The sequence below is a fragment of the Apostichopus japonicus genome, chromosome 15 (genome assembly GCF_037975245.1).
Source record: "Apostichopus japonicus isolate 1M-3 chromosome 15, ASM3797524v1, whole genome shotgun sequence".
NCBI classification, from domain to species: domain Eukaryota; kingdom Metazoa; phylum Echinodermata; class Holothuroidea; order Aspidochirotida; family Stichopodidae; genus Apostichopus; species Apostichopus japonicus.
The window spans coordinates 23,786,422-23,812,930 of NC_092575.1; the positions used below are offsets into that span (position 1 = coordinate 23,786,422).

At 36.4% G+C, this 26,509-nt stretch overlaps 2 protein-coding genes across 8 annotated transcripts in view; both read left to right on the top strand.

The window, feature by feature from the left end:
- Positions 1-307: 307 nt before the first annotated feature.
- Positions 308-26,509, top strand: part of LOC139980966 (uncharacterized) — a 98,568-nt gene continuing 72,366 nt past the window's right edge. The window contains exon 1 of the mRNA XM_071993048.1: positions 308-874. The gene's annotated coding sequence lies outside the window, so the exon portion shown is untranslated. The remainder of the gene's footprint in view (positions 875-26,509) is intronic.
- Positions 3,532-26,509, top strand: part of LOC139980965 (uncharacterized) — a 35,650-nt gene continuing 12,672 nt past the window's right edge. Inside the window, exons 1-11 of one of the 7 annotated variants that reach the window (XM_071993043.1) lie at positions 3,532-3,599; positions 5,344-6,205; positions 9,105-9,375; positions 14,658-15,034; positions 15,245-15,454; positions 15,623-15,919; positions 20,847-20,984; positions 21,340-21,424; positions 24,430-24,831; positions 25,324-25,782; positions 25,961-26,187. In XM_071993043.1, the coding sequence (XP_071849144.1) occupies positions 3,580-3,599; positions 5,344-6,205; positions 9,105-9,375; positions 14,658-15,034; positions 15,245-15,454; positions 15,623-15,919; positions 20,847-20,984; positions 21,340-21,424; positions 24,430-24,831; positions 25,324-25,782; positions 25,961-26,187 (3,348 nt within the window). In that variant the 5' untranslated portion in view covers positions 3,532-3,579. Of the gene's footprint in view, positions 3,600-5,343; positions 6,206-9,104; positions 9,376-14,657; positions 15,035-15,244; positions 15,920-20,846; positions 20,985-21,339; positions 21,425-24,429; positions 24,832-25,323; positions 25,783-25,960; positions 26,188-26,509 lie in introns of all 7 variants that reach the window. The other 6 variants (XM_071993044.1, XM_071993045.1, XM_071993039.1 and 3 more) reach the window with 6 other exon arrangements.

Consider the following 26,509-nt stretch of genomic DNA (forward strand, 5'->3'; position numbering starts at 1 on the left):
ATGGCATAATCACACGCTTGAAAACATCTTAGAACCTATCACCACAGATGACGGAATCACAGCTACAAAACATCTGGACATCCCCCACCCACCAACGCTGCCCCAGCCGATTGGAAGATTGGAAGTTCACATGATTAGCATAATATAGTTGCATGAGAAAACCAGGCTTGTTACTACACCCCGTTGGGACAATTGTTTTCTATACCGTATAGTGTCATGTTCCGCGTCAGAGCACTCGTATTGTCAGTACGAGCAGTATTAATATCATGTTTATATTAGGTCAAGGTTAGGAACCATTTGTACTGGCAATACCAGTGCTTTGAGAGCATGATATTGGAGTACAGTTTAGAGAGGTATTAGCATTAGGAAATTTTCTTAACTGGCTGGTGACAATAATAAATGTTGGATATCGAACAATGACTCCGCAGCTGCCACATTGAGTATCGAAGGTTTATTTTGTACCCTTCAAACATGGAAGAGAGCTAAAGTTCAATCAGTATATCTATTCATATGTTGTCAATATGTGTACTCTATTACGTGTGTTTGTACATTATGTGTTATACGGTAGTCCCACTGCTGGTTTCATTAGTGTATAATAAACATAGAATATCATAGGCAACGCATACCTAACATATTGATGCCTATCTATACCATGAGTACTCTGGAACGTTCTTTCAAGTTTTTGTGAAGTGCGATACTATTAATCTGGGTTTAAAGGCTACAGATAGGTCTATCACACGATTGAAAAAGAAAGTGTAAAGTTTAATGAACGCATTGGAAGCTACAAAGGTACTGTATCATTACAACCAGACAAGGAAGTACAACCGACAAGGAAGTATCAGGAACTTTAGCAAGCGCCATCTTGTACCGGAAGGTAAGTTGAAAAGTTGTAGGTATACAGTAAATTGAACAACTTTAAATAAATTAAAAAACTTATAAACACGGATCCTTTTCATTATATTCTTTACACTAGACATGATTCATTCAGGGGAATGATATATATGTGATATGGGGCATCTACTGCTGGTTTTGTTAGTGTATAGGTTACATAGAATATCACACGCGGCCAAAATTGCGATGCATACCTAACATGCATACCTAACATATTGATGCCTATCCAATGTTTCTGGATCTAAATGTGAAATACCTGATGGTTCGTCATCACTAAGCCCACAATCATGATCATCTTAATGCTTTGTGCATATTTTTCTAAGAAAACGATGAAAACTGCAGCGCGTCAGGGGACTAACATCATTGGACCCCATTAGAGGGACCCTACGGCCGCATGGTTATGTGCCCAGTGCCCCTCGTCCCAATCCCTCGCTCACACTGTCGCCCCTGGCACCAGCTTGAACTACCCTAAGCATACGCTCATCAAATATTGCTCTCATTTTGTTCTGTCCGCCCCGCCCTCTCAAATCCAAATGTCTGACAACGAAAACCTCTAGCTTCCCTCCAGCGAACTATACTAAAACTGTAGATAGCTATCATAACTTTTCGTCAATTATTTCGGCCTATCTTTGAACGGAAATGTAGGCTGTGATAACAGCAGTGTAGCAAGTTCACCTTAAACTGTAAGTTTATAGATAGACGAGCAGTCGGGTACTTTTGTATTGTTCTTCACTTTTTGGTGCCATGACAGCATTCACAAACAAAGCACGACATCAAAATTTACACTGTATGAGCATGTCAGAATAAGTCTAACCTATGGGGACTAGTCCTCCGACATAAACACTTACAGCATATATATATAGTCCAAAGTGCTAGATAACGTCAGTGTTGGCTAAGAACATTCGGAATTAAGTATTAAAGCAGTAGAATACATATACTTAAGGTTTATCTTAAAACCCGGTATACTCTGCACAGGGCTTACCATGTTAATTTTATTTATTGTGTCCCAATAGGAATGGAAGTTAAGGCTTGACTCATTGAAGAACGAAGTTCATACAGGAAGCTCGGCATCTTTCGCCTGCATGTGCACTGACACATACAATGAACCAATTTTTGAACATATTTTCTCCACTGTATTCACTCCCGTCTGAATTCCCCAACCTTACTCCCTTCCCAACTTATCCAAGAGACCCAATATACTCTGATGTGAAACACTTCATCTCCTTATATTGTCAGGTTGCTATTTTGAATAATAACGAAAAACCATTTAGAACTTTCCAATATTCCGTTATCAGATAAGACTATATAGGACCGTTGACCACACAAGTCGGCCGTAAATATATATGAAAGGCGTTTGAACATCATTCGTGCATTACTGACTTATGTTGGACGTCTTAGACGACAAATAATAGTGACCCACTTGCTCAATGGAAGATAGATTGAGGAAGAGGGATGGATATATCTCAGGCTATGTGATTATCTCGATAATCTGTAGACTTTACATACAGATCATCTGTATTGATGTACTCCAACCCTACCGATCCCTCTCCTCCTCTCCCCTCCTCTCCCTTCTCTCCCTCTCCATCCCTCCTCCCCCCTCCTCTCCCCCTTTTTGAAGTTCGATGTTTTAATTAAGTAAGTCATAAAATTCACGATAACACTCAAATAGATTCAGTATAACAAAAAGGAAAAATCTCACCGAACTGCTTTAAGTTCAATATTGACTTAAAAATCACGCGATATTGTTTATATTTAAGAGATCAAGGGTAAGTGGGCGTAATTTATTATTTTATTCCTTTGCTAGACACCAGCTCAAATCAAGCCTGCCGTTCTCTCTTACTATAGCAGTTATCCATCCATTACCTCTTTTGTGCTCCATTCTTGAGCGTTTATTATCTTATATTCAGTTGAGAATTTGCTTCATCCTCTGATCAAAGTCACAGCATTTCGTTTAAATTTTTTAATTATCTCAAAGGGCTCTCTGTTTGAAATTTGTGTTATCACTGCACGCTTCGTTGACCTGCGACCAGTGACTCAGCATAAAAACGGATCGAATTATATCAAGAACAAGTATATATTCAAGACCTTCCGAAGAATATTAGCTGTTCCTCACCTACACCTGTCTAACACAGACGTATTTCATTGTAAGAAAAGATAAACATTTATGAATTTCTATCAACAGCACTGCAGTGTAGGGAAATAAGGCTAAATTAAACAACAGGCCTGTACGGGACATTTTGAATCAAAAATTAAATTTCTTTGAAGAATATTTCCACCTTTGACCATCGTATATGTGAATTTATAATTTTCTCGAAATTTCAACTGTTTTCTCACGATTTCGTCGTCTTTTTCGCAATCCAGAATAAATTAAATATAACTGTAACGTAATTCCAGATTGATCGTACACAGTGTGTTTTTACAATCGGGGATGACCAGAAACAGAATTTCATCCATCATATTAACTCAAGGGTGCTTGTTAAACATCAAATGAGGCCGCAGCATTCACCCCCCAAAAAAGGATCCTCTTTCCATTCTGTTTATTTCTGTATTTATTGAGATATTCCTCGATAAGAATTTTTTTGGGAAAGTCATATTTGTATCTTAAAATTTTTTTAATTTTTTTTTCGCAGACAAGGACTCCCGCTGCAGTAATATAATTCTCGTAGAACTAATGTAGCACATGTGAAAATGGCCACCACGAAAACCTCGTAAGTGTCATTATTTCTTTTACAAAATATCCAAATATGTATATTCTTGGCAATTATACATGACAGATATATGAAAAAAGTATTGATTATTTGTTTACTTAACAATCACCTAAAAATATACAAGCAATGTTGTATAATGAAAATCTTTCGTAAAAAGAAGTCTTGCATGAATGAACTGTTCGTTCCCGAGATAACTCCTGAAATGGGTGGGGGTGGATCAGTGTCGAGGAGATGGGGTGGGGCGACATCACGGTCTCGTTGCATTGAGGAGGTAAAGAACGAAGCCATCTCAAGTCACGGATAAAATGGATCCTCTCTGCATTCTGTGCCTCAAATTTCATTATTTTAATATGACTACGAAACAGAACCTTACGATTGATTACTTTAATTTATCATCAAAAGGGCACTTAATGATTAAACTTTTCTTAAATGTCTCAACAAAAGGAATTTGTTTAAAACCACAAAATGACAAAGTAAGGTACCGGTACTTGTCCAAGATGTGCTTTTCTAATCTATGAAACGGGCCACTTCTTAACGTTAACGTTTATGTTACAAAACAGGAGGAACGTATCCCCTCGGATGCACAGCATCGGGTCAATCGCCCCTGGATATAATACAAATTTTATAAGGATAAAAGAACATGTTTGAGTGGAGTTATTAGAAGTTTAAAACAGTGAACTAACATTAAGAATTAGCATTGCAGTATGAGGCACCGGCGTCATCGATCTCTGTACCCTTAAGTGAGCATTCCAGGGTTTAAGCATATTCTGTTGGTAAATATCTTTGACACATGTGTAGCTATAGAGACTATAATATGTCTTAGAACTCAGAACTAAACTTCTGTCTGAAACCCGTGAAAACTTTACACCAAGTTGATTTTCTTTAATAGCGCCATCATTTTTCATTAGCGGAGCCCTTGTTAAAGTTAACTTTCTTGAATAGCTCCACCATTTACAACTTGTGGGCGTCTAATTGTCTCACATATTTTGGCGCTATAACACAAATGAATATGAATGTAATGAATGTGGTCAACACGCAGCACAAGTTGCATTAGAAAATTACATAAGTACATATATATGATAGCGATGAATATTGAAGATAAATAAATCGTATTCAAGCAAACTAACTAAAGCATATGCAATTTCATAAATTTGACTGAAACTGCAAGCTTTTAACAATAATTAGGCCTATTGTCGGTGTTGTTATTTTGTTAAAGGAATATTTTCATATCGGTACACTCAGTAATTGCTTTGCATTGTTTTTCTTCATTCTGAGATTCATTTCGACTTTAATAGGATACTTTAATATGAATATTTGGTTCGGTCAATTTTTGCAATTTTCAACACTTTTTACTCCGCTTGCCAAATATACATCCATGTGGCGCCACGTACTTCCTTCACGCTCATGCGCGAGAGTGTTCGTCTAAACTATTGTAAGTCATTGTACTATAGGCCAGTATCCTTATCAATAACATTAGGCATTGAACGTCACGTTTTCGAAGATTACTATGTCGGTTAATTGCTCTGGACAACTGCCATTGTGTTTCACGACTTTATATTTCCATTGTATTAATTATCAATAGATTTTTAAAGATTCAGTACCCTTCATAAGGCCTAGCGACTTCGAAGTCTGAGCGCTGTTCATCAACATTCCGTCGATCAAATATCACTCTAAATTCTTCGTTACCACGGATACAAGCTTCCAACCCTGACCTTATTTTTCACTGTTTGCCTTCCACACACAGAGTACGTATAACGATACCAAGATTCACTGTACAAGATGGCTACCACGTGTGGTACATGGACGTGCTCGATACTGGCCGTTTGGCAGTCGCTGGATCTAACGACGGGAAAAAGAACACTTTTATCGATCTGTTTATGTTTCAAGTTGATCCTGATTCTCAGGAAAAACCGTTATTATTGACATCAGAGCCCTATTTTTCTCAGGAATTTACCGAGTTTGGTTCATCATGGCGGTCTGTTTGTTTACTGGATGATCGTCTGTTTTTAACGTGTTGTGAGGATACGATATCATTGTACGATAGTAGTAATGGCGGTCTGGTCAATCAAGGGAAGTTTAACGGTAAAGCCTACTGTATGACAACCAGAGATGGTTTAGTCTATGTCGGTTTAGTATTATCCAGTGAGGTGATTGTCTTAGATGCGAGAGAATTGAGAATAAAGAAGACAATCACCTTAAAAGGATTAGAAGGAGGAGACTGGCCTGAGGATATAACAGTTAGTAATAATAAACTGTTTATCTCTACAGGCCTGTATGGTAGGAGAGCTTTAATGTGTAATAGTGAGGGAGAAATAGAACAGGAATATACAAACACACAGTACAGAGATGCACGTAGTATAACAGTCAGTGAAGAGAAAGGATTAATATTTATATTATGGAGTGATGGTGAGGGTAGACAAGTTGTTGTTTACTCTCTATCTGGGGGTCATTCTTCCATCTCTGGGGGTCATTCTTCCATCTCTGGGGGTCATAGCTTGGCTTCTTTTAAAGTTCCTGATGATTCCCTGAGAATCAGGATCAATAATAACATAAACAGATTGTTTTTGGTTACTGAAAAAACTGGAGAAGTCTATGAATATCACACAGTAAGTACTGATAAAGGAAATATAGGCCTATGGTAAAAATTAGGAATATTTATCACTTTTATTAAAGCAATCCTTTGATTGAAGCTCAACAAATTGGGTATCATTCTATGCGAACAAGTGACGAGAAGACACTCTTAGATGTTTTGAGATCTAATTTGCGAAATTTAATGAAAAATAAGGGCAATTTTTTCTTTGGGATTTGCTGATTCTGATAAGGTTGTCATGGAAGTGTTTTGTAGTGTCAATGTAAATGTAAAATTGGTTTTCCTTATTTTCTCAGTCTTCATTGCTTCAAAAATAAACAAAATTGTTACTAGTGAATGCGGAATTTTATTAAGAACACAACTATCACTTGTTTGTTAAGATGAAGATAAAAATGGTGGAAAAGTAAGTGCATTTTTTTTTTTAAATTTAGGCCATTGGATGCTTGTTGCAATATAAGAGTAACACACAAAATATGGAAAATATTTCTTCTTATTTTCTGAGCTTACAAGCTCCTAATTTTGACAAATTTGGTATTAGTGAATGCGGAATTTTATGAAGAGCACAACTATTGCTTGTTTGTTAAGAGGGAGATCAAAATGGTGGAAAAGTAAGTGCAAAATTTTATGAAAAATTTAGGCCATTGGATCCTAGTTGCACTGTGCAATATTAAAGCAACAGTCAAGATTTTGAAAATATTTCTTCTTATTTCCTGAGCTTACAAGCTCCTAATTTTGACAAATTTGGTATTAGTGAATGCGGAATTTTATGAAGAGCACAACTATTGCTTGTTTGTTAAGAGGGAGATCAAAATGGTGGAAAAGTAAGTGCAAAATTTTATGTAAAATTTAGGCCATTGGATACTACTTGCACTATAGAAAAAACAGACAAAATTTGGAATATATTTTGTCTTATTTTCTGAGCTTACAAGCTGCTAATTGTTACAAATATGGTGTTAGTGAATGCAAGATATTCTCAATATTGAAATAAGTGCTATATTTTGGTGAAATTATTTCTATAAAGAAAAACTAAAATTAAAAAATTCTATGAAAAGTGATGGAAAATGAATGTTGCCTGACATACAGTCAGACAGTGTAGTTCCTTTATCATTATCTTTAACTGTCAAAGTCTTCTAAGTTTTAAAAGATACAAATTTGACAAAAATCAATGCAAACTATTGCTAAGAACAAAACAGGAGCATTTTACCGTGAAACGAGGTAAAATTCAAGAAAGATTAAGGGCAATATTTTACAAATAGGCCATACTGCTGCCATGTTGATTAGTTTGACACTAGTGCACATGTATAGCAAATACTGCAGTGATGATACCTTGATTTGATGACAGTATTTAAGTCTTCATAAAATGGCCCGACACAAGCTTCCCTCTATTTTGGGATGTAGGGTGCTTTACTTAGGTGCACATTAGTAAAAAAATCAGAAAAAGAAGCCCTGGGGATATGTGACCTTAGCCTTGTCATATTTTCGCATTGTCCACAGAGTTAAGACTGCAAAAGTCACAAAGCCATTGAAATCATTTTCATTACTTCTGAGGAGAGAAAGTTGTAGCTAAGTAAAGGCTTTACTTTAATAGGGGTTGCATTGAGTCAGTTGACAGTATTTTTGTCAGTTCTCTTCAAGTGGTTCATTTCACTGCTGGCCTATGATTTCCAATGCACATTGTAATGTAGTCAGTAGTCCTTTAAAGTAACAACAGATTATGGAATAATTACTGACAATGCTAAGTAGGTACAGTAAGCAGGTATAATGTAGCTGTACTACACTCATAAGAAATATACTGCAGTGTCAATTGGTGACAGTATATAACTATTATAGACATCACATTGTATAAGTGACAATACACAACATCCTTCTTTATTTGTTTAACTACATGCATTAAAAAGATCCCCATTGATTAGCTGACACCAAGCGCACTGTGTAATGGATGTAATTGCTATGCACATAGATTTCACATGATCATTGCTACCCATGCTTGAGACAGCATTACAACATGTCAACCAGTGTAAGAACAATGGTCTTACTAGCTGTTAAAGGCCTAGTTGTACAGTACATGTCATCAGGCCACACCTAATACTAGTAAATTATGTCTGACAGGCTTACAGTAAGTAACCCAGGAACCTTGGTTAAAATAGCATGATCATCAGTTGATAAGTGCCCATGGTTTCAATAATTAAATGTTTTACATGCATTCTTTGTCTTTAAGCTGTGTAGAGCTCATAGAGTAATAGCTGCACATTTTAGTACATACACCAATCTTAAAAAGTCTTGACAGTGCAAATGGACCTTGATTATTCAGGCAATGAGCTGCAGCACATGTAGTTTAGCTGTGCAACTACAAGCATTTAACCATACTTTCCAGTCTATAGTGCACTTCTAAGTTAGTTGTGTGTACTCATTCAGTAAATCTCTATAGCAAGATTGTAGGATTAAATAAATGAATCTTCTGTTAGTAAAATACTGCATCAATGATTGACATAGTAAATTCATGAAAACAACACAATTAAGGAAAACGTGAGTGGTAAGAAGGGGATTAGGGAGAGGGTTATTAATGTTGTTTTAATGTTATTGACCACCTACATTGCCCAGAATAGAAGACACTTTAACATCATACATATAGAAGCATCATACATATAGAAGCATGTACATGTACAGTCTTAAAAATCAATACAACCAATTGTTAGCTTGTAGTATTTTTAATTTATTCTGAAATAAATATATAAAAGATTGTTGTTAGAGGAATGCAGGTAAAACACAGTCACATAATCAACACCTTCAATCATACAGTATATAAATAAGTTCCTCCATTGGAATGTGTTGCTGTCCCAATGTGTCTATTTTCTATTTTGTTTTCTGCTACCAAATATATATATTAATTTTGTTTTTGTTGTCTTTTGTTATAGAGTGACATCTTTACATTTGATAACTTCCTGATCCACTCAGAGTCATTGATTGGGAAAGATGACTGTCAGAAGCTACTTGACTACCTCAAGGTTCCAGCTAAGGAATCAAAGGACATTATTAAGAGTGATGCACCCTTTATTTCTCTTGTCCACCATCTCAGAGAGGCAGGGAAGGTCTCTGCCGATGACATCAGCCATTTAATGACAGCATGCTCTGACAAAGGACTGAGTAAATTGGTGGCAGTATTGACTGTCTACCAACAAGCTAAAGGTAAGTTTATATCAGAGAGCTTAAGAAGTTGAATATGTTGTGAATCACAAAACATTCAAACTCTTGCCCACACAAAGAATAAAATGGTTTGAGCTAATATTGTATCGTTGTAAAGTACTATTTGGGGGCCTGAAGGGGATCTTGGGGGGGGGGGGCAATCCACGCAAATGAAAGCGGAAATCCGTCCAAGTTGTTTAACTGCAATCTATTCCACAAATTGACAGCACCCACGAACCTAGATGAACATGCAGCATACAAAGGATACAATGAGCTGTAATGGAGCAGTAATGGAGCAGCATTTAACAAGATGTAATGAAACATGAATAAAACATGCTTCCTTGCAATATAACCCGGCTAACTATTGTCCACCAACACTCTCTAATTAAATAGTTAAGTAGCAACCATAGTGCATGAGAACCCCACCATTGTAACTCTTGAATTTCCAGAATTCATTACCAGAATTATCTTTGAATACAAGCCAGTTATCCATTCATTTTACTTGCATTTGTTCACATGAAATTCTCTGTACACATTATTTTTGTATCTGTACTGCATACTGCTTTAAGGTAATGCTTGAATGATGAGAACCAAAGAGCAACCCCATTAATAACAATTAAGCTTAACGAGGTAATTGTTAAATGACATCAAAAATACAAATACATCAGAATATGCCCTGACATGACTACTCTCAACTCACCAGACCACAACCAAGTACACTACTTTAATGTAGGTGTTTTATGATGAGACTCTACGTCTACAAACCCTCTGAACCATCAGGAATCTACTGTAAAGAAGTTATGATAATAACCAACAGTTGTACTAGCTATTAACACACTACCAGCACAACCAGACACTAACCTGCAGCTATGTCAAAAGTAACAAGCTGTGTTGAAATCCTGACACAAATATTTACAGCAACAATCAAGAAATAAAAAGAACAAACAAAATACAATTTAAGAAGTAATTAAAGAGTAGAGGTAACAGCTTATTTCATATAAATTCCTGGCACAAAGCTTATATTCACTGCTTATCCTAGCACAAAACTGACAAAAGTGTTACAGAACATTTTGTTTCACTATGTTGCTTTAATGCTGGCATGCACTAACACTATTGTATTGATTAAGAACAACAAAGTACTACAGTACTAACTTTCCACTGCACTGCCCAGAAACAAATACCAACATATATATCTAACTCAATATACAGAAATTATGATTAGAGTACAACAATGTAAGGTCTACAATATTGCTAACCTAACCTTAAAGGTACACACTTCCTTAACACTGTGGAGATCTACCTAACACTGAACACCCCATTTTGAATGCATCTAGCCACATATGAACATATAATTGACAATTACTGACTCTTTAACCTTTCTATAGAACTAAGAAGTAGCATAATTGATAAAGCAACAATATACACTCATAAACCCTAGAACTAAACTCTTCTCTCAATGAACTAATTAATGTTAACAATTAAATGAAAAATTTGATGGCTGTAGGCACTCTGAGCGATTGATTGGTAACAAGCTGTGCTGAACCTGACACAAATATTTACAATATAACAATCAAAATGCAATTAAAGAAGTCACTAAAGAATAGAAGTACTGTAACAGCTTATTTCATATAAATTCCTAACACGAAGCACATATGCACTGTACCACCTAGCACAGAAGTGTTACAGAACATTCAGCCAGTTGGGACAATTTCCTAATGCTAATACCTCCCTAAACTGTACTCCAATATCATGCTTCAAAGCACTGGTACTGTAAAACAGTTCCTAACCTTGATCTGATAGAAACATGATATTCATATTACTCGTACTCACAATACGAGTGCTCTGAAGCGGGACATGACACTACAGTATAGGAAAATTGTCCTAACTGGATGGAACACTTTGCTCCACTATGCTGCTTAAATGCAGGCATGGACCAACACTATTGTATTGATTAACAACAACAAAGATTCACATTGTAAGCTTTCCACTGTGCTGCCCAGAAACAAATACCAACATATACCTAACTCAGCATAGATCCATATCCAGAAATTATGAATCGAGAACAACCCTGTGTCTACAATACTGTTAACCTAATCTTAAAGGTACACACTTCCTTAAACACTTTGAGATCTCCCTCACACTGAACACCACATGTTGAATGCATAGCCACATATGTACACATAATTGACAATAACTGACTCTTTAACCTTTCTATAGAACTAAGAAGTAGCATAATTGATAAAGCCACACCATTAGTCAGCCATGCATTTATCATGGGTCATCTCAACCATGAACCTCCAATATATACTCATAAACCCCAGAACTAAACTCTCAAAGTACTAATGTTTATAAATCACTTAAAGGACATGGTCCAATGTATATTTCTGACTTATTACATATTTATGTCCCCTCTCGTAATCTAAGATCCAGCTCTCAATTTTTATTATCTGAAATTAAGTCCAAACATTCTTGGGGGGATAGGTCATTTATTGTTTCTGCCCCTCGCTTATGGAACCAACTTCCCTTAAAAATCAGAAAAACATCTACTCTCTCTAACTTTAAGAAGAGCATAAAATCCCATTTAATGACGAAAGCTTTTATATGATCTTATACCATTAAGTTTTTCTTCTGTCATTGTTTTGTATTATTCTGTATTATTTGTATCATTTCTCATTGTCATTTGCGCCATGAACATTCTTTGAGTGGTGTGTGCGCATTATAAGTCTTATTATTATTATTATTATTAATGTTAACCATTAAAGGAGAAATATGGTAACTGGAGGTACCTCCAGGAAAGTAGTTTTTGAAAACTTCTAGCAACTATAGCGTGCTTTAATTTGGGTCTTGTACTGACTACCTTTACAGTAGGTGGCCAAAATAGTGTTAAAGGCATTGAAGACTCGCCCAAAACCACATGCCGCGCTCTGACAAATTTAACTTTCCGTTGCTTGCAAGTAAAGTTTTCTGCTTGTCGCTACAAAATGCAGACAGTAATGGAACGTGATACCTTGTTATCTTTTATCTTGACCTGAGATGTCCATCGATCCTATGTACACTTTGTTGTGGGTATTTACCGTAGCTGCATGTATTGACTGTACACTAGTGTCTTATTACCGATGGTAGCAAGCTGTGCGTGTATTTTCCGGGATCGATGGTGGTGTCTAACACTTGTAACACCTCATTTGAAACTAGGTCAGATTACCGGCATGAGACGTTTCTTTGTGTGCAAGTCTTCAAACCCTTTAAGCTAATGAAATACAGAGTCAATAAACACACCAGTTATTCAACTTCTCCCACAAGGATGTAAATTAAAGAAATACTTTGAACTCAACTTCTTGTACTCTTCTCACTGAGAACCAAGACGTCTCCTATGCAGCACAAATTATGAAGTGATTAAACAAAGGAAATGGGAGCACCTGTTCCTCAACCTACTCACTTGCTCACTAATACTGATTTTCTTAGAAACAATTAGGAAAGGTATAGAATAGATACATATGCATCGTCTGTGAAGTAACCAATCAAGGACATGCAGTCAACTCTGCATTACTTTACCTGGCTCAAAGATACCATGCTCTAAGGGGTGCAGCTTTGTACCAGGAGGGAACTGTCATGATGAGTCACAAACTATTTATAAGACCTCTCTGAGAGAAGCTCTGTCTTTTATGGTGATCTATGGGAGGCCAATAGGGAACTTACTACGGCAGGCCAATTGTAAAATATGAAAAACTGCAAATTACCACAGTATTAACATAACTTAATTAACCTATGGTTGATAGAATAAGGACCCTCCATCAATATTCTTTGATACAAATAATGTGATAAATGAGGTGGTAAGAAATTGAATAACAGCAATGGCATGTAAAGTACTACACAGCCAGGAAGGAGAATCCAATTTGAATGTTAAAATCATTATGATTCCACTGTGACATGTTTCATTCAATGTCAAGGTCTTGCATTATAATCAAGTCCTTTCATAATTCTGTAACTTATGGGATATATTCAGAAGTTTGTTTTGTGATATGTTCAGACAAGATTGGTAAAATGTTGGAATTTCCTTTCCTTTTTGGTTCCTTGCTTTATCAAAAGGAACCTATGTAGTCAGGTGTGTGTGTGTGTCTGTGTGTGCATGTGTGACACTTGCTTGGGTACGCTCTATCTCAATAAGGGAAAGTTGAATTGTGGCCAAACTTGGACTATAGATCCGCCGTATGGAGAAGGTGTGCTCTATTGTTTTTGGTGCACACAAAGGTCAGTTTCTGTCCAATAAACCCAAAATAGTAAAACTGCAATAACTCCCAGTGCCAATGTTCGACAAGGTTGATATTTTGGGGAATATTTTCAAACTTAACGGTCATGTGATCCAAGGTCACCAAAGGTCAATTAATGATATAAAACTAGTATTTTGGGGGGAGGAAATGGGCAAAGAAAAAATGTTTGAATTTCTACAGTTTTGATGCTCTATTTAGGTCTCACAGATCAAAAATGTCAATGGGTTGACCCCCTGGTGACCTTTGTGTGTGAAGTTATGTATACAAGTTCAAAGTTAATTTTTAGATATGCAATTAACTCCCAATGCCAAGGTGTGTCACGGTTGATATTTTGGGACAAGTTGTGAATGGGGTGGTGGAACATTTTCAAACTTAACGGTCATGTGATCTGAGGTCACCAATGTTATCATATCTGTTGACCCGCTTGTACTGTACCTGTACAGTAGGTGACGTTACATTTCTTACATTTTCGTCGCCATATTCAGATCTCAAAAGTGCCTTCCGATCAAAAATCCGATCACAATTTGTGATCACAAAAGTGTTGGCTACAGTGTTGGTTACTTTACATGGGTACATGTAGGACCACAATTACTTGGACTTATTAGACTATTTGAGCCCAATCTTGCTACAGTATGATAACATTATGTGTATTGTCATATACCCCTATGCAAGGAACCACAGTGCCCTTGGGCTCTTGTTAAATTTTGTAATTTAGTATCCTTGATATATTTGAGGATCATTGAAAGAGTTCAACTTACTGTAGTTAAATTCCTCAGAAGCAGTGCCAAATTCAACACCAAGGAAAGTGAAAGATTAGCATGGCCACCTCAAATAACATTGTAAAGTTGAACCAAATAAGGGCTCACTAAATTTGATGTAAATTTGTCAAAATATTTTCCTGGAAGTTTTTACCGCATCAATTTTTAAGACACATTGAACTGTATTCATTTACATCACTAAATCTCTTGGGTGGAAGACAATGTTTAACCATGTTTGCATCTTATATGTTTGTTTCAGAATCAAAGCTGACCAAGAAAGTACCAAAGGATCAACTAAAGGAATCTAAAGACAAAAGGCAGGAACTCTCTGACAAACTAACTGAATCAGAATATGAAAAACAACAGCTCACTGGAAGACTAAAGACAACAGAGGAGGAAAGAAACCAACTGACTGTAAGACTAAAGACAACAGAGGAGGAAAGACAACAATTGAAAGATACATTGAAGGCAACAGAGGAGGAAAGACAACAGCTCACTGGAAGACTAAAGACAACAGAGGAGGAAAGAAACCAACTGACTGGAAGACTAAAGACAACAGAGGAGGAAAGAAATCAACTGACTGGAAGACTAAAGACAACAGAGGAGGAAAGACAACAATTGAAAGATACATTGAAGGTAACAGAGGAGGAAAAACAACAGCTGACTGGAAGACTAAAGACAACAGAGGAGGAAAGAAACCAACTGACTGGAAGACTAAAGACAACAGAGGAGGAAAGACAGCAATTGAGAGACACATTAAAGGCAACAGAGGAGGAAAGACAGCAATTGAAAGATACACTGAGGGCAACAGAGGAAGAAAGACAACAGCTGAATGGAACACTAAAGACAACAGAGGAGGAGAGACAACAGCTGAATGGAAGACTAAAGACAACAGAGGAGGAAAGACAACAGCTGACTGGAAGACTTAAGACAACAGAGGAGGAGAGACAACAATTGAAATATACATTGAAGGTAACAGAGGAAGAAAGACAACATCTAAATGGCAGTCTAAAGACAACAGAAGAGGAAAGACAACAATTGAAAGATACATTGAAGGTAACAGAGGAGGAAAAACAACAGCTCACTGGAAGACTAAAGACAACAGAGGAGGAAAGAAACCAACTGACTGGAAGACTAAAGACAACAGAGGAGGAAAGACAACAATTGAGAGACACATTCAAGGCAACAGAGGAGGAAAGACAACAATTGAAAGATACATTGAAGGCAACAGAGGAAGAAAGACAACAGCTGAATGGAAGACTAAAGACAACAGAGGAGGAGAGACAACAGCTGAATGGAAGACTAAAGACAACAGAGGAGGAAAGACAACAGCTGACTGGAAGACTTAAGACAACAGAGGAGGAACGACAGCAATTGAAAGATACATTGAAGGCAACAGAGGAAGAAAGACAACAGCTGACTGGAAGACTAAAGACAACAGAGGAGGAAAGACAACAATTCACACATAGATTGAAGACACTGAAGGATGAGAAGGACGAATTACTTCAGCAGCAGAAAGAGGTTAGACTTCACATAGCATGTGATTATAGATAACTGATGACCAAGTTACCTGACTTGGGTCATGAGAAATTTAGTCACTTTGAACAAGACTACCCTTCTGCTTGATCCATTAGTGTAAAGTGAATTTTTAAGTTACCATTTGCAGAAATAATTATTGCAAAAAATATTTTCAGAACTAAGGGAATGGTTATTATATCTAACAGTAGATGTTAAATGATGAACATATTAAGAGCTATTTGTCTCAAGAATCTTATACATTCTTGATGTTTAGTTCATATGATGTACAGTTGCTGTCACTGTATTAATATATAGGTCAAAGTTCATTTGTGGTTCAGAGAGTCCAATCAGAACATGCACAGGTAAAAGTCTTTAATCCCTTTATCTCAAGAATAGAACTTTCAGAGAGTATTCATTTCATACTGGAATATGCTCTTTTAATGTGGAAGTTTGCTACTCAGCTGAAGTTAAACTGTATTGTTCTAATTGTTTAGTTACAAGTGACAGTTTACATTAACTAGCAAAACTAAACAATGGAATTTTTCATGTGCAATGGCAAAATATGTAGTACATTAAAGCATATTACATAACAGTACAATATAAAATTAATTCAACTGATATTTATCATTGAACATCTGTCCTTCAATGTGATTGGCCTACATTCCTATTCTAGAACGGTAATTCCACCATTCCTGGCAATTCCTTTTGAAGGCAATTTGGTTACAGACAGGCTTGGGGCGATTACATCTGAATGTAATCGATTACGATTACCATTACTTGAGAACGTATGATTACGATTACGATTACAGCCTAAAGTTGAAGTAATCGATTACGATTACATTGTAGTGTAATCGTGATTACAATCACGATTACATTGTGGTTACTTACACAATCCTCTGCATATCTGTTTAATATAAGTCTCTGTCGGGAAATAGGGCAATGAAATAGGGCAAAGGAAGGGCATTTACAGTATTACGGACAAAATTGTGGAAGTACTGTATATCTACAACTCCTACCAGGCATTACACATTTATGCCTTAACACGTTTAAGATGTGTAACCCATAAGTCCAGTAAAAATACAATTTAAACAGACAAAGAGTAAACAGACATATACTAAAGTAAAACAAATGAAGATTTTCATGCAACACTATATTTTGTAAACTAATAATTTCTGCATAGCAGCAAAACTAAAAACTCTTTTACATTATAACCCAAAATAAAACTAAACAGCTTTGAACGGGGCATTCCACAGTACATGGGACATGGAAGGCCAAAGTTAAAGTAAATTATTTTCATCAAAAAGTGCTCAACTCTGGTAAAGCAAATTCTGATCCACCAAATTCTAGAAGCAGGAACACTTCTTTGGTCACACTAGTAAAAGCCAATAGTAAGAATTAGTTTTAATCATTTCTACTAATTTTGCCCTTCTCATTCAAATTTCACTGTAATCATAAATGTAATACGATTACGATTACTTTGCCCTTGTAATCGATTACGATTACGATTACTTTGTAATTTTCACAAAAGTAATCGATTACGATTACTTCAAAAAATGTAATCGATTGTAATCGATTACGATTACTGATTACGATTACCCCAAGCCTGGTTACAGATCTCAGCACTAATTTATTGTAAACATGTGATTCCTCTGAGCCAGGTAGTAATTTTGCAATAGTCACACCCTCAAGTAGGTGGTCAAAAGCTTATCAGTTCAGCCTGTCTGAAAATAAGTGTGAAGAATGTTGTCAACTTGAACAATGTTCTCCCTTCAGAGACAGGCTACTACATAAATGTTTGATTCCTTGCCGAAGGCAGAAGGAACCTATTCGATGGTGATGGCGTGTGTCTGTCTGTGTGTGGGTGCGCTTGTTTGTATTCTGACTGAGGACTTGAACAAAAGAATTCCCGGTCCTCAGTTGTGATTTCTAAAAAATCACTGTGTCCTCGGAAGAATTCTATTGTAATGGGGTATTGTTTAGGTTAGGGTACATGGATTTGAATAACGGAAAAAACAATGCGGTCCTCGGTCTGAATGTAAAACACACCTGGTTGTGGGTTTATGTATGTGACGCCTTGGATTGTAAACACTATATCTCAAGAGCCTAACATTGCCTAAAATTGAAATTTGGTATGTAGGTAAGTAGATGGTTCATATTGTCTTTCATGGAGGTCAAAGGTCATTTAAGGTCAAGGTATGAAAACCTTTTAAACACAATTTCTCAAGAATTCAAAGTTGCTTGAACTTCAAACTTAGTATGTGGGTAGCCATTAGGTATTAGATGTTATCTAACCTTTTTCATGGAGGTCAAAGGTCACCAGAGATCAAAGGTCACCAGAGATCAAAGGTCACCAGAGATCAAAGGCTAACAATCGTGTAAATACGATATCCCAATATGCAAAAGTTGCTTGAACTTGGTATGTTGGCAGCCCTTGCTGAGCTCTATTGTTTTACATGTATGTCAAAGGTCAGTTGAGGTCAAGAGAGGTCAAAGTCTGAAAACCTTGTAAACCCGATATCTCAAGAAGTGAAAGTTGCTTGAACTTTATACTTTAGTATGCAGATAGCCCTTGGTGGTAAGATGTTCTCTGTTATTTTTCATGGAGGTCAAAGGTCATATTAGGTCTGAAAACTTTGTAAACATAATATATCTCAAGAAGTACAACTTGCTTGAACTTTAAACTTGCTATGTTGGTAGCCCTTGGTGAGCAGATGATGCCTATTGTTGGTTTCGATGAACATCGTAACCTTTGCAATCATGATGGCTATGTGTGTACGTATATGTGTGTGTGAATTTGTGACGCCCAGCTTGTTAACACGATAACTCAAGAAGGGAAACTTTGACCAAGTTTAAGAAGCTTATTTTTTTGTGTTGTTGTCAAAGGTCATTTTAAGTCACTAGGGGTCAAAATGTGGAAACCTTGTAAACACCATATCTCAAGTAAAGACACTTGGGCAGACATCATATTTAGTGTGTAGAGGTATAGTAACACATTGAGTTAAAGAAGCCTATTGTTTTCTGTTCTGGTCAAAGGTCATTTAGGGCCACTAGGGGTCAAATTGTCAACACCTTGTAAACACGATATCTCAGGAAAGGATGCTTGGGAACATCTCACGTTTTACTGTGTAGATGTACCACATTGAATACAGGAAGCATATTGTTTTTGGTGTTAGTCAAATTTCATTTGGGGTCACCAGGAGTCAAAATGTGGAAATCTTGTAAACACAAAATTTCAAGAAAAGAAGCCGGGGCAGACCTTATATTGAATGTGTAGAAGTACCACATTAAGTAAAGGAAGTATATTGTTTTCTGTGGAGGTCAAAGGTCATTTAGGGTCACCATCTTCAATTGTGAAAGCCCTAAACAATAGCCCAAGAAAGGAAGTTTGGGCAGACCTCACATTTCTTGTGTAGAAGTACCACATTAAGTACAGGCAGCCTTTTGTTTTTGGTGGAGGTCAAAGGTCATTTGGGGTCACAGGGGGTCAAAATGTGAAAACATTGTAAACACTATATTTCGAGAAGGGAAGCTTGGGCAGACCTAACTTAAATGTGTAGACGGACTACATTTAGTACAGTAAGCCTATTATTCATGTTGAATGTCAAAGGTCATTGGGGTCACCAGGGGTAAAATTGTGAAAACATAAACTCGATATCTTTAGAAGGGAAGCATGAGCAGACCTCATATTTAAAGTGTAGACGTACCTCATTGAGTGCAACGAGCGAATTGTTTTTGGTGGAGGTCAATGGTCTTTTAGGGTCACCAGAGTTCAAATTTTGAAAACCTTGTAAACACGATATCTCAAGAAGGGAAGGTCGGACCAATTTATATTTAGTGTGTACTGTAGACGTACTACATTGAGTACAGGAAGCCTTATGTATTTGGTGTAGGTCAAAGATCATTTGGGGACAACAGGTCAAATCGTGACAACCTTGTAAACATGATATTGCAAGAAAGGACAGATCTCATATTTGGTTTGTATATGTACCATATTAAATTTAAGGAGCCTATTATTGCTTTTGGTGGAGGTCAAAGGTTATTTGAGGTCAACAAATGCCAAACATTTACTTCAGTGCACTTCACTACCCTCTTACTGTACCTGTCCTTTCCACACTAACACATCTTCCTAAACATAATATCGCAAGGGCAGCTTGGACAGATCTCATATTTGATATGTAATTGTACCACATTGAGTACCAGAAGCCTTAATGTTGTAGGCGGAGGTCAATGGTTGTTTGAGGTCACCAGGGGTCAGCTTGTGAAACCATGTTTAACACAATATTTCATTATTAAATCAGGACTGATGTCATATTAGTATGTTGATGTATCTATCAAATTTAGTACCAGAAGCTTGTTGTTGAGGTCAATGGTCATTTCAGGGCAGCCTGTGTCATTTTGTTTGTCATATCACACTGCTTCTCACTGTATTACTAATATCAAGTATGTTGTACACCCTCACTATACATTACATCAGATTCAGAAAATAGCTCATGTTACATCATCGAAACCACTATGCATTTTTGCATTCTGGTTTTTCATGGAGGTCAATGTAGTTTGAGAAATTTGAAAATGCAATCACTTCAAAAGTTGCGACTTCAAACTGGTATACATAGCCATTTGCTCTTTACATGTGTCCAGTTTTCCTTGAGGTCAAAGTTCAATTACATGTTACAGTCAGAATGAGTCTGATTATGCAGAAGTGAAGGTTTTTTTGAGCAGCAAACCTCTTTGCATAGGTATGAATTGCTCAGTTCTGCAAGACTTGCAATTTCTGCTCAGCAATTCAGATCGTTGTAAAATATTGCAACTAAAGTTTCTTCTCATATTGGCAAGGAACCACTAAGTCATTTGACTTTCTTGTTATTTGTGGCAAGAAACCACTGGGAGGTGCATCCTTCTTGTCTCATGTACTGTGTTGTTTACATGACAGGAACTGGAAGAGGCTAAATCAAGTCTGAGAGCTACAAAAGATGAACTTGTGAAGTCACAACTGGAATATGCCAAAGAATCCATGGCCTTACAAGAGGTCCTGAAGCAGACTAGGGAAGCCTTGAATCAGCAACAATTGGTAAGTATGATTATTAAAGTATAGTGTATCTGTAGTTAGTATACCACCAGTAGCAAGTTAAGTGTTATTACAAAGTTAGCAAAATAATGTGACTAGACCATTAATGTGTTGAATTTATTAAAACATTATCCACTGTTGATGGTATTACTATGTGACAACATATGGTACATTTTACTACAAATAGTGTGAAGTGCATAATGAGTACATTCACCTAGATGCTAAAATCAGTTGCTTTTATCAGCTAAATATATGCTCAATTGGTGTAACTTGACAGGTGACAGAAAGGAAAACAGAGGTTCTTTTAAAAGTTTCAGTACACCAAATAAGATATCTTTCCTATTTTGTTTATTTTCAGGCTTCATCCGTTTCTGTTATGGAGGAAGAAACCCTACTTGAAGAACATGAAACTCCAGACATATCACAGCAATCAACTTTGGCAGGTAGGATCTCAATAAAAAGATAATTACTGCTGCTGGTTGTAAATTTCCAGGCAGTTTAATGTTACCTTATATAAGTCTGTTTATCCTTAGAAAGTCCTACCTGGAGATCTTCACAGCTGTCAGTGGAGATGTACGGAGAGGGTAGAGGGGGTGGGGGGGGGGTTGGTGGGGTAGTGACTTGATTCAATTTAAGTAGTGTAGAATGGAGTATCTAATGTCTATTATTTTAAGATATTAAAAGTCAAAAGAGCTCTGCAGAGATGTAAATACATTAAGGAGTATCATGGAAACAGCTTAAATTTTTATGATTCCTTGAATCTTTGCGATGGTGATGACGTGTGTGTGTGTATGTGTAACTTACTCGTAAACGTCAGAAGGAAAACTGGGGTACATTTCACATTTGGTATGTAGGTTCCCCTTAGGTAGATCTGGTTTGGGATTGTTGTTGGCAGTGGTGAAAGGTCATGTGGGTCATCACAGGTCAAATTATGTCAAACATTGTTTACACAATAATATCTCAAGAGGTGGAAGTTACAGGTAGTTCAAACTTGGTGTGTAGCTTGCTGTTGGTGAGCAAAGGATCTTTAGTGTTTTTTATGTGAATGTCAAAGGTCATAGGAGGCCAACTGATGGAAACATTGGGACAATCTATAAACATGATGTCTCACAGAAGGTATCCTGTTCAAATTTTATATATATGTGGATTGTGGATTTCCTGTAATTAGTTCAGCGAATCCTATTGTTTGTGGTGAAAGGTCATTTTGGGTCAGCAGAGGGCAAAATGTGATTATATCAAAAGTGCAATATCTCCAGAACCAAAATATTATAGGAAGTCATATATGCATGGTATGATAGCCTTGTGTATTTTATAGTTTGTACACAATATGATACATAGGTCAGAGTTCATTTGAGTTCACTAGGAATGAAATGTGAACACTATGTAACTACAATATATCCAGATAGGAAACTGCAGTAGCTGGTAAATATGGCTATGGCTTCTTTATAATGAGTACTAAAAACTATTGTTATTGGTGGACGGTACAGGTTATTTGGGTTCAGCAAAGGTTACATTCTGGAAATTTGTAACATTGCATCATAAGATAGGCAGCTTCAGAATAGAGCAGAATATCATAGAGGTATATGACTTTCCTATAATGTGTACAAGAGCCCAGTAATTCTTTGTGAAGGTCAAAGGTCAAAAAAGTGTAAAAACCTTGAAAATACTATAGCTGGATAATTTTGTTTTCAAGAGAGACTTATACATTAATTCAAGTCAATGGCTAACAGAATTTAATTTATGAAAATCTTTCTTTATAATTAGGAATGTGGTCTGTAGCGTTTGGTTTCAGCATGGCTTTTTTGTGCAAGGACATGGTGTACATAAAAGCACATAATCCTCTGGTAGGCATGCGGTCACTATCTAATACAAACAAAATAACACATCTAGGTATCTGTTGTATATCTGATCCAAGTTTTAGCAATTTTAATTTAACTAAGTTCATTTAGGAGTAGAACATACACCCATTTAGGAGATGTGTAAAAAAAAACATATGAAGCATGGAGGGTCATGTGATGTGCTCCATGGTAACAGTTATAATTTCTATCATATATAACCAAAAATAAGGACATGAACAAGAAATTGAATTCAACGGTACATTAGATCTTCATCTGGCTAGATATCTACTGAATACAGTGACTGTGTCAGGGGAAAGTAAGCTTGAGAGAACCGTGCTAAGCACGGCTCCTACAGGTTGAATCACACTGAATACAATTGGTGAAAGTTACATCTTAGATACTCTTTGACAATGGATTACAGAGGATGGGACAGGAAGTTACTCTGTCCACATATTTAACTTTCTCCTTAAACAGAGCTGGGTTAAGCTACTAAGAAATGACCACACTAGCGATGACATCATTGGGAATGACATCATACTGAAAGTTATTTGATTGGTAGAGATCTGACATCCCTCGCACAGACAGATGTAGGGTTTCTGTTTTAGAGACTTACTGTAGAGGTCAAAGTGTTAGTGATCTACGAGGACTTAGAAGTTCGAAAAGTGTATGATTATGTTGTTGGCTTGTAAATAGAAACTGTTAGTAACTTTCTGGGAAGTGTGATGTAACAGGACTTCCTGTCTGTGCTTCTATAGTAGCTATTGCTGAGAGATTGTAAAGGTGAACCTAGGGTAAGGGGAAGGGCAGGTAGAATGGTAAAATGCTCTCTATAGATCAAGCATTTTCTGACACAAAGAAAATGAATCTCAACATTGTCATCAATTCATCATCCAAACTAGAGCAATTAATATCAAACATGCAGTAAACGCCTGTTAAAGGTGTGGTGTTTGGATACAAAACTCCTACAACTTTGAACTGACACAGGGTTAAATTAACATACATGGTTAGGAGGAGCATGGCCTGCATGGTTGGTATGTTTATATAGTGTATAGTATGATGTCCAGATGTATACGTTGCTGGGGTCAACAAGCAAATAACATAAAGCATATCAACACCACCAATGTCTTTTTTTGTGAAATATTATAGAAAATAAAAGCCTCACCTAATTCCTCGTTATGATGTTTCGACTTGTCGGTAATCAAGTGAGGTAGATCACACCAGGATCCTTAAATCTGGAGAGTATTTATAATTTTGAAATATTTTTTATGTTAAATATCATCAAAAGGCTGTTGCAATGTTTTAAAAAGGTGCCAGTAATGTTGCTATGGTAACACTGAGGCTTGTTGTGTAGATGGGCAGTTACATCAACAGTACTTTAAAAAGCAATTAAATTTATTCATATTCCACACAAATTATACAGTAGTTTATTCAGCTATAGAACTGATTTTAAAGAAAAGTATTTTGTTGTTATATATCAATGCAATACAAATCAATCTAATAATCAACTGATAACTAGGAAAATGTGATCTCATCTATAGTCAGTTTATCAATTGTCTTCTTGTGCTGAGTGTAATCCTTAACTCTATGTTATCCTTTTATTTTCATTTCAGCTGATTACGGCAGATTAATGGTCAATGTTGCCGATGATCTTACTCTTGACAGCACTCTGAAATTAGCAACTCTGTTTGGTCTACCACCGGCAGAAACTGATATGTTACGCAGGGTTTCTCTGATAGAGACACCAGGAATCACTCTGATTAACTTCATGAAGACACGAAACATCATCAACTTGTACGATGTCACTAACCTACAAAAGGGTTTGGTTCATATTCAGCTAAACCGAACAAATGAAAACCTTTTAGCTCCATATCAGTCTAAAGTTGACCCCTTTCAGTTTGAAGAAAACCAAGCACCAGAACTGCTTGCCTGGCCTGGTAAGAAAGGATACAATGATGTAATCAGAATACATAAAACAAAAATAATGCAGTACAGAAAAATCTCTAGAAATGTGTGTGAGTCAGGGGTTAATATTCTGCTTTCAGACAATATATTATTTTGAACTAGTAATTATCATGATGTTTGTATGGTAAAAGTAATTATAAGTGGATCTTTTGACCATTTATATGTTCCCATTTGGTTCGTTTCTTTATAGTAAAAAGATTGAAAAAACAAAAATTCTCAAAAATTTAGTTCCCAAAGATTAGCCAATATTTGTAGGATCCATTTGATCCATCTGGTCACTCTCAGAGAACGATGCTAGATTCTTTGATATTCCTGTTGTCTGCTGCCACTCGTCAAATTCTCTATCAACATAAAGCTTGTGCACCATATCTATAACATTTTGTATTATGATTCCTTCAATAATACCTCTTTCATAAATCAATTGCAGGGCTTTTGTATTGATGTAGAAATTTACATTAATGTGGCTCAGTATGGCAATTTTTTTTCTCATTGCAAGGCTTCAGTTAATAGTGTTTGCGTTTCCATTTATATTCTATTTTTAGTTGATGAATCAACTCCATCACAAGGTTCTGATGAAAGAGAGGAATATCATGACCGTAGTAAGGAGACTTTGATGGAGAGAACCGAGAAAGAGGAACTACCAAAGCAAAGAAAAGATTCACAAATACTTGAAATGAGGCAGCATTATTCATACATTGAACACAGGATTAAGTATGAAGGTGGAACTATTAGCATCATGGGGGTACATCTGACTATTCCTGAAGACGCTTTATCTTCTGATCATGTTATTGCCATTAAAGTGATCTATGATCCTGACATACACCTCCCTGGAAGAGCTTGTAGGGGCAGAATGACACCCATGATAAAACTAGAGCCAGAAGGACTTGCTCTCAACAAGCCAGCCCAGCTGACTATTCCTCACTCAGCTATTATCCCTGAGCCAGATCGACATGGTGTTATGATCTTCACTGGTCTGAAAGATGAAGAAAATTTACAAGAAGGTAAAGATGGTGACCAATGAACACTTGTTATGCAATTCATGAATGTACCAGGAGAAATAAAATGAGTTATATGCTGGGAATCATTACGGTAAAATATGTCTTTGTTAATAAGCTCTTGATATTTACTGTATTTAAGATTACCAAGTAATATATTTTGTATAATATTATATTACTATAGGTGAAATAACTTGGACCGAAGAGAAATCTATTGATTGGAAGCTGTACCCAGAGAAGATCAGCCTTGATATTAACATCCTGAGCTACATCTTTGTTAATTTAGTCAGCCAAGAAACAGAACAGAAGCATATATTCCGTATTGTTCCATTTATCGATGGGATACTTGATGCCAAAGATGATGTCTTAATAACTGTTTGTTTTTGTAAGGACAGTGATGAAGAGTACAAGGTGAGGATAATCTCCTGTAACCATGGTAATATCTGTAGCAGTTTGAGGTCAATTCTGCTTTGTACTTTGATCTGTTAGTCGCCTACTAGGAATCTTGCTTTCTTTCATGATTTGTATCATGAATTTTATCGTGTTTTACTGGCAAATTATGAAGTGATTGGTTAAGGGTGCACTTTTATTGATTCATCATAGAATGTTCAAAGAGAAAACTCTATTACTTTTGAAATACAGAGTTTACACAAAATTTGCAATAAGGATTAAGAGGATCTGATGAAAACAAGCAACTTTAATTTGTGATTTTAGTAAATTAAGGGACAAAAGC